This window comes from Temnothorax americanus, unplaced genomic scaffold (genome assembly GCF_048541705.1).
Source record: "Temnothorax americanus isolate GAGA-0224 unplaced genomic scaffold, ASM4854170v1 Scaffold42, whole genome shotgun sequence".
Taxonomy (NCBI): domain Eukaryota; kingdom Metazoa; phylum Arthropoda; class Insecta; order Hymenoptera; family Formicidae; genus Temnothorax; species Temnothorax americanus.
Genome location: NW_027509570.1, coordinates 169,781 through 183,452, shown reverse-complemented (window position 1 = coordinate 183,452; position 13,672 = coordinate 169,781). Strand labels below are relative to the sequence as shown.

The 13,672-nt window shown below is 41.3% G+C and overlaps 1 protein-coding gene across 5 annotated transcripts in view; it reads right to left on the bottom strand.

Annotated features, from left to right (window-relative positions):
• The window catches only part of LOC143902915 (metabotropic glutamate receptor 8), a 210,577-nt gene that overhangs the window by 28,865 nt on the left and 168,040 nt on the right, over positions 1-13,672 (bottom strand). For all 5 annotated transcript variants that reach the window (XM_077416164.1, XM_077416166.1, XM_077416165.1 and 2 more), the window contains one exon: positions 11,964-12,119. In XM_077416164.1, the coding sequence (XP_077272290.1) occupies positions 11,964-12,119 (156 nt within the window). The remainder of the gene's footprint in view (positions 1-11,963; positions 12,120-13,672) is intronic.

Genomic DNA, 13,672 nt, shown 5'->3' with positions numbered 1-13,672 from the left:
CACGCACGCACGTATGTACGTACGCACGCAAGCACGCATGCGCGCTCTCCAGCCGGCACGCGCGCTCACACGTACGCACTCACGAACGCACGCACGCACGCACGCACGCACGCACGCACGCACGCACGCACGCACGCACGCACGCACGCACGCACGCACGCACGCACGCACGCCCGCACGCACGCCCGCACGCCCGCACGCACGCCCGCACGCACGCACGCACGCACGCACGCACGCACACACACACACACAATAATTGAAGAATATAAATTAAAGAAATTAGAAAGTAAAATATAAAAGCCTGTGAATAATACGATTTAAAGGACTAGAGATGAGCACACGTTTGTCGGCGTGAGATCGAACACTGAGAAAAAAGTATTTAATATTTACGGCTATAATTGTGCATACTAAAATAATTATGTTTGAGGTTCTTATTTTTATAGTTATTATTGCTATAATATTAGTAAAAATAATTAATCTATATGTACAGATTTTTTGATTATGGTCATTTTCATCATATTTGCTATACATAAACTTACTATACATAAACTTACTATACATAAATCACAGGTTATAGTGTATAAAATCATGTTATGGTTAAATATAAATGCATGTTAAAGCTATGACAACAATAATGTGGTATGAATCAGCTTTCGCATTGTTAAAATAAGTATAAAAATGTAGTTGGCCACCGAAAATAACTAAAAATGTATGAAATTGTAGTAACTGCAATCATTTTTTTTCTCAGTGAAGCGAGTTTGTGGTAGTTCCGTTTGCGGAATTTATGCCAGCCATTTTATGCGTGGATTATGGTTTATTTATAGGGCACAGCCAGAAAGAAGGCCAGTGTGCAGCTTCTTTTCGCCCTTGTTAGGGGATCCATTCCCTTTTCCTCAGTTTATCTCTCCACCCTCTCGTCGTAATAATTCGACGCCGGCACCGGCAGCGTAGATCAGCCAGGCGCAGGCGGGTATACAAGATGTATACAAAGTGTTATTTCTAAGACCGCCAATGGGGAAAATAGGCGAAATAAAAACAGCTCGCGGGAGAAAGTAGATTACAGACGCTGTTGAAGAGGAAAGAGAGATTTCGTACGCGCGCGAGGGTGAAGAAAATTATGGGCGATTATGAGGGAAAAAATCGCGAAGCAAGAGCACGGTTATCGCGGTGAGACGCAAAGAAAAAATTATGAAAGTCACGGCAGAGTAACGTAGCGATATATTTTTTCGCTATCGTCTTCAACTTTCTAATGCCTGAAATTTTGGTGTTTTTGGATCAAATTTCTCATTTTTAAGGGTTTACTTTTTATCTTAAGTAAAACGAAGAAGGTAAGTAAAATCAAATTATAATAAAAAATATAAAAAAAAACAAGATTATGTAACAAATATGAAAAAAAGCCTTTAGTATATCTTTTTAGTATAATGTATTTTTAATTAAATTGTTTTAATAATACCACGATGATTTGGAGATAATTATATGATTAAAAATATGGTATTACAATTAGTAGATACAATTGATATGTTAAGAATTTACATTTCAACTTTAAATGAGAAATTTTCAAGTATAATATATGGGAAAATTACGGATAAAAATGTTGGATATCAACGGAAAACGCATCAGGATATCTCACATAGGGAGCTTCCCAGCAAGCGACACAACTCGACACAAGTATCGTTTTATCTTTGTTGCTCATTACTAAAAAAGAAAGATAGAACGATGCTTGTGTCGACCTGTGTCGCTTGCTGGAAAGCTCCTATAATAATTTCTGTTTATTCGATAAGCCTATTAACCATTTCATCAGAACTAATGAGAACCCGTGAAAGAGGATACTTCTCGCTGGTCCATTAAGTTATTGTTATTATTGCAATTATCTCCAACAAAGAGAAGTTCGCGCAGCAATAAAAGCTACAAGGCGCGCGTTCAGCGCGATGAAATTCGCCCGCGGTAGGTTCATTTGCTTCTCGTAGCGTCAGGGTGAAAATAATGGAGTGCAAACAGGTTCCAGGATTGTCAAGGCTAGTAAATAAGTTTGACAAAGAAAAATACGTGTACATTGTTATTCCGCGGCGCCAGATTTGTGCTGCGGAGAGCTCGTAGGCGAAACGCTCAAACAAGTTCGTGGCGTTTGTGTCAAGTTATCGTTATCGTTGCAACGATATCGGCGAAATTACTTACGTTTCGCCTATCGCGAGTTATCGTCGGTAAGCACGTTACAAAGATTCGTATAATTTTAATTTATCGCAATTGAACGTCAAACGATTTGAGCGACAAGCTATTCGCGCTATTCCGCTATTTTTGAAAGTAATTAAAAGAAGTTTGTCGCGCGCATAGCGACAAATCATTCATCCCACCCCACCTGTACATTTCACATTGTCTGAATAATCATTGCTTTTGGTCGTATTTCTCAGCATTCTTTAACAAACGAGGGTCTATTTTCAGAGTCAGAAATTTTTATGGTATTTATTTCTTTGTTAAGTATATATCTGTTAAAAATTTGTTTTTTCCTCGATTATCCTTATCAAAATACTATTTATCTGTAATAGACCAAATAAGTGAGTAAAAGGTACAATCAGGAGTCAAAGAAAGAATAAAGAACAACGAGAAAGAGAGATAACATCGAGTGGAATTTTTCGTTCTGCTTTCAGTCAGCGGTCGGTTTTATTGCCAGTTTATCTGCGAAAATGTTACGGGTAGAAATGAAAGTATTTGAGATGCATAGCCTTTTCCTTCCAAACGTTAAACAACTGAGAGCGCGGATTGAGAGAAAAAGAAAAAAAGAAAGAAAGAAAGAGAGAGAGAGAGAAAGAGAGAGAGAGAGCCAGATAATTCCGAAGTTTAAGTCAAACTCTTTTCAGAGCTTACAGCAGCGGCTATACAAGTTTTTTTTTGCGAAATCCAATTATTGAAAACAATCTATAAACGTAAATACAGAATTTATTGTCTCATTTGATGCATGTTGGATTCGTATATCGCACACCACGCAGTAAAGCGAATAATTGAGCACTATCGAACGAGGCTGTTGCAGGATAATTCTACGATAATTGATATTTTTATTCTCGTTATTGCGCTTCGCATATTAGTTTAATTTTATTTGTTTATATTATTAGACAGAAAAATATTGTTCTTTATATTTTATCCAATAAGAAAAATATTTATAAAGTAGGTAAATTTCTATGTACATTTTATGATTTTATACATATATACAAATATATATTATTTATATGGATGTCCTAAAAATTTAGCGCTAAAGAATCTGTTTAAAATGGTATGACTTTTCAGCCAACCGATGCTAGTTCGCGTAAAGAATCCGAATCCCGGTTTTAAGAATGTTTCGAAAATGTGTACTAATTAAAATAAAAACGTAATTAGCTTTAAACTAAAAATATTTATTTTACACTGAAGATATCTTTGTAAATTACGCAGAGCAGCAGGATGAAACGTCAGCCGAATCAGATTGTAGACAAAATTGTGTAAATATCCTTAAATTAATGTTATTTGATAAAAAGAATAATAAACAAACCGCAGGTTTAGTCGCAATGGGCACAATACATTTTAAGCGAGTGATATCGCTTGATATTGAAAGCAAACATATATAGTATAACGAAATATCTGAGTAATATATCACACACGTATTAAATCTAGAATATGAGTTAGCCAAATAATAAACGCTATTGATTAGTAATCGTAAAGTAGAGAACGCAACGAAAATCGAAGGATTTAAGAGCTAATTATATCAACGCGAAATCGTGAATGTTCTAGTAAATAACACTAAAAAAAAGGTTATCACTTGTCAAAATAAACGCAAAGAATCGGAATATCTAATTAATTCACATATCTATTTTTGGTACGTTGAAAGTCAGAAGGACAAATATTATAATTAAAGATATGTGATGAACGCAAAAGATATATAAAAAGAAATTCGACACGTGCCGTTCACACAAATACATCGAGATCTATAATGCACGCCATTAACACGGAAACACCGCGTGGGCTTTTTCACGACCGAATAATATAATCCGCACTATTGAAAGTAATTCGTATAGCAGCCGTAGGACCAACTTATCCGAAACTCGTCGAAAAGGCATTAACGAGGCGTGAGACACGCTTATCCGAATATTCGATCGGAAATAAACAGATGTACTTAGCATTAATGCAAACAACTCATTCGCCAGGCAGACAATCTGGGATGTGGCCTCGCAATCCTCGCAAGGGCAAACGTCGTCTCGTCCTTAGCTGTGAATACTTTGTACTGCTTCCTGTAAGCGATATCCCGAGGGCCCGCGGCGAATGCGGATTTCCCGCCAGATTGCTGAGATGATGATGGCACTACTGACGCGCCGTATAGTCCAGTCAAATTAGACATTTGAGCTCGGAAGTGAAGCGGTATCAATGAAACCTTTTTAGGGTTGTTGGGGGGATGTAGAAGAGCTTATTTCTGAGTTGTCGGGCTAATCGGACCGATGGGTTTTTAAGGAGGGGAGGGGGAATAAAAAATTTCGTTTTTTCGCAATAACTCGGCGAATTTTGACCGTACATGATTTACTAACCTTTCATTTTGTAGCTCTTTTAAAGCCCTACAATTCATTTTCTGAAGACCCTAACTTAAAATCAATATTTGTCGAGTTCTAGCCGGTGAAAGTGGGAAAAAATGTATTTTGTCGCGGTTTTTTGCGTTTATCTCTTTTCCATTAATAAATAGAAATGTGCCGCCACTGACAAAGTTGTAGGGATTAAAGAGAACTACAAAACGAGAGGTCAGTCGTTCAGATTCGTTAAAAATTGAGCCCAGGGGAAGCCCATCGGTCCGATTAACCCGACAACTCAGAAATAAGCTCTTCTACATCTCCCCAACAACCCTAAAAAGGTTTCATTGATACCGCTTCACTTCCGAGCAAAAGCCTTTTTTTTGTCTAATTTGACTGGACTAGTAGCCAATGGTCGGGCTCGAGCTTCGACCAATCAGCGCACCCACCAGTATACACAGGATGACGAGCGGGAGAACGCGTACCGGGTAGAGTCTCGCTATATACTGTGGTCTCGCTGGCGTTAGTGGCGTTACGTAGCGATGCACGAGTTAGCGATCGGCCTCGAGATCAAGGGCATAGTTTGATAAAAATATTCATTGTCGTCTTCACGTGGGGAAATAAAATAATTTCAGTCCCGTATCTGTCGAATAGCGTACATATCAGAAGTGGGATAACACACACACACACACGTGCCGAAGTAAAAGTTCGGGAATTCTGACGAAGTCGGGCAGTAGAACAATGGGCCGCCATAATCCGCGTCGTGACTCGGAAAATGGGGCGCGAGGAAGGAAGTCGCGTCGCGAGTCGGAAAGCGAGGCGCGAGGAAGGGATTCGCGTCGTGACTCGGAAGACAAAACACGAGAAAATAAGAGGCGTCGGTCGTCCTCGGTAAATTTGTCAAGCAATGACGAAAGCAACGATACCGATGAGCGAGTGGTGAGGCTCGAACGCCTCGTGGAGAGGTTAGATCGTCGGTCACAGACGCGTGGCTCGTGCATCCACCGAGGAGACGAGGCGATGATCCCGACGTTCAATCCAGCAAAGGATGAGCTCACGATAGAAAAATGGATCGACCATGTGGACGACTTGGCGGACCAATACGATTGGGATGATCGATCGGTCATGAGGCTTATACCGAGCCGATTGAAGGGGCATGCCAGGCAATGGTATGACGCCCGGTCGCGACTGGCCGTCACGTGGCGAAACACGAAATTAGAGTTAAAGCAACAATTTCGTAAGTCTATTCCGTTTCAAAAGTTATTCAAGGAAGCTGCGAATTACGAGTCTCTTCCCGGTCAGACGTTGGGAGATTACTGCTTCCAAAAATTGCGCAAATTACGTAGTTTAGATATTAAAATACCGGACAAATATATGATCGACGCGGTAATTGGGGGAATAACGGATGCAAATGTTTCGAGAGCGGTACGTTCCGCGCAGATTAACGACGCGAACGAATTATACGCGTATATGACAGCCCTCAGCGAGTTGCCGCCAAAAAGCGATAAAGTCACGCCGACAGGGAAAAAGGGAAGCGATCGGAAGGATCGATATTCGAGACAGCGGCGATCGAGTAAGTGGCGGGATGTTGATAAGGACATTGATAAGGACGATCCGAAATCAACAGATAAGGCCGTTGAGAATGTGCATGCTAAGCCGCGGGAATGTTTCAATTGCGGAAAAGAAGGCCACTTCGCGAGAGAATGTAGCGAACCGCGAGTGAAATGCGAGAAGTGTAAACGATGGGGGCATCTTGCCGACAAGTGCCCGCAGGAAAAACGTGTAAATATCGTGGACGAAAACAGACCGGAATCGAATTTGTACGAACGGAAATTGACGATTAACGGACATCATGTAAACGGATTGATCGACTCGGGGAGCGGTTGTACCCTGGTGCGTAGTGCGATTGTAGAGAAATATAAAATGCCTGCTGTAACGAGGCCTAATATTGTATTGCGAGGTTTCGCGCGATAAACCGCGACCAGCGATCGGTCGGTTTGATGCGAAATTAAAATAATGGATGCGAAAGCGTATGTCAGCGCAATCGTTGTACCGGACGATTGTCTGACGTATGATATTATTGTTGGTCGCGATTTTCTGGAACAGGAACACGTAGTAACGATCAAACGCGGAAAGGAATTGTTATTTAAACAATTGCTTGAAATAAATCAGTTGCCGGAAAATATCGTCGGTGTGAGCTTCCTAGATGTGGCAATGGAAGGCTCGATACGCGTGGGCCCCATTGGCGAAGCGGCGCGACGACAATGTGTCGATTTAATTCGAGAATTCGAGGATGGCGTGTCATCCTCAATGAAGGATTTAGGTAAGACGAATACTATCTCGTTTGTACCTGTAGTCTATCGTCCGTATCGGCTAGCTGAATTTGAGAAACGAATATTGAGGAATATAGTTGACGAACTGTTAGCAAACAACATAATTCGGGAATCAAATTCACCATACGCAAGTCCGGTCGTGCTCGTGAAGAAGAGCAATGGAGAATATCGTATGTGCATTGACTTTCGAAAATTAAATGCAATTACGATTAAAAAGCCGTACCCTATGCAGCGGATCGAAGATCAAATAGATCAATTGGGCGGTAGTTGTTATTTCACGGGATTGGATTTAGCGTCGGGGTATTACCAGGTCCCGATGGCGGACGACTCAATCGAGAAAACGGCTTTTATAACACCAGATGGCCATTATGAGTGGTTGCGAATGCCATTTGGTCCAACGAATGCGCCCGGAGCTTTTCAGGAATTGATGGATAAAGTATTGAAAGACGAAGTAGCATTTTTGTATTTGGATGATGTAATTATACTATCCAAAACTATAGAAGAGGGTATGAGTCGGTTGCGCCGAGTACTGGAAGTATTCCGAGCCCATCACTTAACTCTTAAGTTAAAGAAATGTTCGTTCTTTGCGGAGTCTATAGAATATTTAGGTAGAGAGATTAATAGTCGAGGAGTTCGACCTGGACGTCGGAAAATTGAGGCGGTGCTATGCATGGAAGCACCTCGATGCGTCAAACAGATACGACAGTTCATAGGACTGGTGAGTTATTTCAGGCGGTTCATTGCTAGTTTTGCGACGATGGCGGAACCGTTAACGAGACTAACGAGAAAGAACGAACCATGGGTATGGGCAAAAAAACAGAAGGAAGCGTTCGATGCGATTAAAGGAAAATTGACCACGCGACCGGTGTTAACAATTTTCGATCCGAATAAGCCGACGGAAGTACACACTGATGCGAGCGCCATCGGTGTGGGCGCAGTCCTGTTACAATTAGTTGATGATAAGATGGTGGCGATAGCCTACTTCAGTAGACAGACAACAACGGACCAGCGTCATTACCATTCGTATGAGCTGGAAACGATGGCGGTCGTATTAGCGTTGCGATATTTTAGGGTGTATGTACTGGGGGTACAATTCAAGGTTGTAACCGATTGTAATGCTGTGCGGGCGACATTCGCGAAGCGAGATCTGTTGCCGAGGATAGCCAGATGGTGGTTGGAGGTGCAAGAATACACCTTTGAGATTGAGTACCGCTGGAACGAGAATGGCGCATGCTGATGCACTCAGCTGAAATCCGATGCCGTTGACGATGGAAGTCATGCAAGTCGACATTACCGAAGGTGACTGGATACTGGCTGCTCAGCTGCAGAACGAGCAACTGGCACGCATTCGAACTATATTGATGGAGGGAAAACCAATAGGCGAAGCTAAGCATTACTTCGACGAATACGTGCTGCAAGATGGCAAGCTGTACCGACGTCTGGGAGATCGCGGTAAAGCGTGGATGGTACCACGAATGGCACGTATGCAGGTTTGCAGGCTGTGCCACGATGATGCTGGCCACATGGGGGCCGAGAAGACGTTGGAGCGTATCTAAAGGAACTATTGGTTCGCCGGTATGAGACGGTTCGTAGCAAAGTACGTTAAGGCCTGTCTAAATTGTGCCTATTATAAGCAGCCTGCTGACAAAAAGCAATGCAAGCTAAACATTATTGAAAAGATACCAATACCTTTTCACACGTTACATCTTGATCATGTGGGTCCATTCGAAACCAGTCGGAGACATCACAAATTCCTGTTGGTAATAGTGGATGCATTCACGAAGTTTACTGTCATCGAGGCAGTAAAGAGTCAGAAAACGCAATACGTTGTAAAGATTTTGACTAATCTGTTCTATCTATTTGGAGTTCCTTCCAGGATAATCAGCGATCGAGGGACCGCATTCACGTCCCAGTCATTCCGGACGTTCTGCAGTACATATGGCGTGAAACATGTGTTAAATGCGATAGCCACTCCAAGGGCCAATGGGCAATGCGAGAGGTACAATAAGACTATTGTACAGGCACTGGCTGCCACTACGGCCGGACAGGACCCAGCTGATTGGGATTTGGTAGTGAAGCCAATCCAGAATGCGCTGAACACGATCCATAATAAGGGCATTAACACCAGCCCGATGAAGGCTCTCATTGGTTGTGAGACGAGGGGCATGGCAGAGGCCCGTTTTCTAACGGAAATCCAGGATGTCGTGCATCGATTAGACTTGACGGAGTTGCATGATGACATGAAAATGCACATCGACCTGAAACAGCAGGAACAGAAGGTGCGGCACCACAAGACGCACTGAGATGCCAAACTGTATAAACAGGGCGACCTAGTTCTGGTACGAATCACGAGTGACCCCGCCACCGGGAGTAGCAGGAAACTGCACCCAAAGTTCAAGGGTCCGTTCCGGATTCACAAGGTCCTGATCAACGATCGGTACGAGGTTGAGGATCTGAGGGAAGGTCGAAAGAGAGGTCGGACGATTGCAGTCGCCGATAATCTGAAGCCCTGGATTACGATACAAGGTGAGCTATCGATTGCAGCTGACATTAATAGGTTCGGCTGTTTTAATCCAAAGTGCTGGTGTTGTTGGCCGATGGGTGCCATTGTTAATGTAAGAGTACAAGGCGCTGAGCCGTTGGAAATTACAAGGTGTTGTTGGCCGCTGGGTGCCATTGTTAATGTAAGAGTACAAGGCGCTGGGCCGTTGAAAATTACAAGGTGTTGTTGGCCGATGGGTGCCATTGTTAATGTAAGAGTACAAGGCGCTGGGCCGTTGGAAATTACAAGGTGTTGTTGGCCGCTGGGTGCCATTGTTAATGTAACAGTACAACGTGTTGAGACGTTGGAAATTACAAGCTGTTGTTGGCCTGGGTGCCATTATTGATGTAACAGTACAACGAGCTGGGCCGTTGGAAATTATATATTGATGTAACAGTACAACGAGCTGGGCCGTTGGAAATTATAACAAGTAACCAACCATGTACAAATTGTGGTTGTTGAGCAGGTGTAGTCAAAGGGTTGTAGGAATGAGACATATAACAACCGCAATGCGACACAGAAACTATTAATGATTATTATTTCCAGATAACGATGATGGCCGGACCGGCAATTAGTTATGGCCTTTCGTAAAGCTTAAATTGGACTGTTGTTGTGCCAACTAGTGGAAGTGAGGGAACACCCTAAGAATTCCAAACCATGGACACTCAGTTAATTAGGTTGACTTCCAACGAAGGACTCCCCGATGCCTAGGGACAGGCATCCTTGACAGGAAGGGCCGAATGTAAGCGATATCCCGATGAGGGCCCGCGGCAAATGCGGATTTCCCGCCAGATTGCTGAGATGACGGCACTACCGACGCACCGTAGCTAATGGTCGGGCTCGAGCTTCGACCAATCAGCACATCCACCAGTATACTCAGGATGACGAGCGGGGGAACGCGTACCGGGCAGAGTCTCGCTGGCGTTACGTAACGACGCACGAGTTAGCGATCGGCCTCGAGATCAAGGGCGTAGTTTGATAAAAATATTCATTGTCGTCTTCACGTGGGGAAATAAAATAATTTTAGTCCCGTATCTGTCGAATAGCGTACATTCCTTAGCTTTATCTCCTCGGGAATATAATTCGTCCTTTTCTTATCTTCTGTATATAACGCACGCACGCACGGTGTAACGTTCGCGTACAACCGTTCCGAAATATATCCCTTATACACCGGGAATACAAGATTATGCGGACCGAGGAATTCAGCGATTCCCGAAACGATGCTTTCGCTACCGAATGTTGCGACGATCTCCCTCGCGCGCTTTCTTCGCCGCAAGCACGGACCGGAATCAACAAAACACGATCGGCCTAACTTTTCTCGCCGCGCTCCCCTGGCCTTTGTCGCTACCCGAGCGCTGTTGCTAACTTCTTTTATCTCGCTCTATTTTACAACTATCTAAACAGAATCATCTTTTATGAATTATAGAATTAGAAAATTGAAGATTACAACATTATTTTCGTTTTTAATATAGTTAAGCGCGTTTGAATAAAATTTTAACTAAATAAAATTTTGAGGTAAAAATTGTGAAGCTCGCAACTGAATAATCGATAGGAAGATTTTTCTTGGCTCTATGTATTTATCAAGTACAACTTAGCTAACGTCTTCTTATTTTATTTAAATAATCTGACATTTATACAAATAGGATTAAAGCTTCGCGCAAAAAAATATCGGATATGGATTAAGCGAAGAATAAATATTTAGCACCGGATGTACATGAGGTTCCGGGAAAATTCTGCAGTTTACCTTAAAGATTATCTTCCATTTATACCCCTAATATTGATAAATGGGAGCTCGAGGTCTAAGATATTCTGATATGAACTAACATCCTGATGGCGCACAAATGCGTCGGGGATTAAAAGCGGACAAAAGCGATAAGAGCGCGGGATTGAAAGATGAGTCGGCGGTGTTATGAAATTATTGGAAAAGCCAGCCGTGGGGAAGGAAGGAAAGTTTGAACGTTATGCAATATTGTCGCGATAAATCTCGGCTGATACGCGATCGGGGGATGGCCGGTTAGGATAATCGCATTGCCATTTGATAGTGCGCCGTAACGAGGGGCAGTCTTATAATTGTGTCGCAGAGTTCACCGACGTGAAAGTGTTACGTTCTCCCGTTAAATCGGGGAAAGTGTTTTAATTGCAATATCGATGAGGGCGTCGAGATCGCCTCTGATGTTACTGATAGATCGCTTCACGTGCGAATGACGCAGTCGCTCGGCGTACTTACTACGCGGAATTCTCGCGGATATAATTGATCGATTCGTCCGAGTTTTTCAATTTAACGCGGCCTTTTTTCCCATATTCGGCATGTGGAAAACGCTAACAAGTTTTGACCAATTAATCAATCCTGTCCCTCGTGTCATACAAACGCGAAACGCGTGAAATATTCCTACGACACTTAATTGTTTTTAATCCGCAAGCGTTATAATAAGAGATGCAACTTGTAAACTTTCAAGTAAAATTGCATATTTACAAGTTTCTCGTGAGGTACTCTGAAGTTTCGCTTGAAAGTTAATTTAACCGTTAAATTAAAAAATTACTTTCAAAGAACTTTGCGTAACTCACCGATAAAAGTGACATTGCGAATGTGTTGGAGGAGACGTGGACCGTCCGGTGCTGGTATAAGCGTTTCGCAAAGATAATGCGAGGTACCCAAATTATTTACGCATTCTTCCTCGATAACGTTATGAACACCATGTGCCATGGCGTAAACTGCATCCACTGCAAATAATATGAAAATATCCAGTTTCAGCAATGGTCTTATAAACATATATATATATTATCTATCTGATCTAAATAAATTAGTATCTTGTATGATTAAATTAAATATATCTGTTTTTAAAGAAAGAAATTTATTTTTATTAATCTTTCATTCAAGAGTGTTAAAAAGAAATCTACGAGCTCAGCATAAAGCATAAAGAAGAAACTTAGCACAGGAAAATAAGGAATTTCTCGTTTATGTTATAGATTTATGATACGATGAAAAATAGAGAGACTTGTTTTTCTAGATACTAAATAAGATATTTATATATATTATCCTGCTTCTACAATTTAATTTATCTCACTCGTCGTGATAAAATATGATCTATCTAATTTACGAGACACTTCGCAGACAATCAGACAGGTCTTATTATTCGATCCATCTCGAAGATTTCATGTTATACGATAGCGAATGCCACCATTTGATTTATTTATTCACGGATAAAAAAAACGTCGAGCGCAAATTGTTGCTTGAGGAAAAGACGTCTCGTGGCGCGTAATAAGATGACTTACAAGATTTATCTACTATCGTGATGCACCCGAACGTGAAGTTTTCGATCGCTTCGCGCTCGACGAGACCCTGTTATTTATCTCACGGGAGGATGGAACGTAAGAAAAGGGAAGAGAAAGGGAAAGAGCATAAACGCGGGATTCGGGGAACCGTGATGGTTGATTTCACGCAACTTTTCACACGCCACCGGACGTGTGTTTGTTAACGTAAAAACCATAGCCGGGAAAAATTGCTTCGCTCGGTTCACCGCGGTTTCCTTATTCCTTTCCATTTGTCGTGTCTTTGCCTCGCGGAAGTTTGTCGCGAAAGCTTACTCGATTTCATCCGTCGGAAGGTACGCGATCTAATGGATCACGGAATACAGTCAGCTGCAGTTAATTGCGTACACAGACGAATGCTCTTACGAACAGACGATAGCGACTTGGGATTAATTGTGTGAAATTTAGGTTTCCCTCTTAAAATTCTATCTTTTTTTGCTTATTTTAAATTAATTAATTAAAATTTATTTATGCGTAAAACGTATCCTTGAATCCAGCGTAAATTCATAATCTTTGAATAAAAATATTAAGAAATGATTGAAGATATATGTGTTAATTAAAGTAAGTTAAAATAAAATCTTAACGTACTGTTTTTAATATTTTTAACATATAAACATATATATATATTAAAAAAATTATATGTAGGTATATATATGTATATTATATAGAGTGCTCTTTTAAGTATATACTATTCAATATTTTAGGAAGTCGTTTTCTTAAAGGCCTTGTTTTAGAGGATTTATAAAAAAATTAATTTTTGCCATAAAGATATATATTGCAAGTATATTTTTAAGTTAAATGCAAAAAAATTTGATTTCAGCCATTGGCGTATAAATATATTAAATATGGAGTAATGGACTATATAATTTTTCAACACTCTATCTTTGAAACAATATTTTTGAAATCATATAAACTTTTCTGTATAAAAAAATCTCAAAAATTAACTCCTAAAATATTGGCTAGAC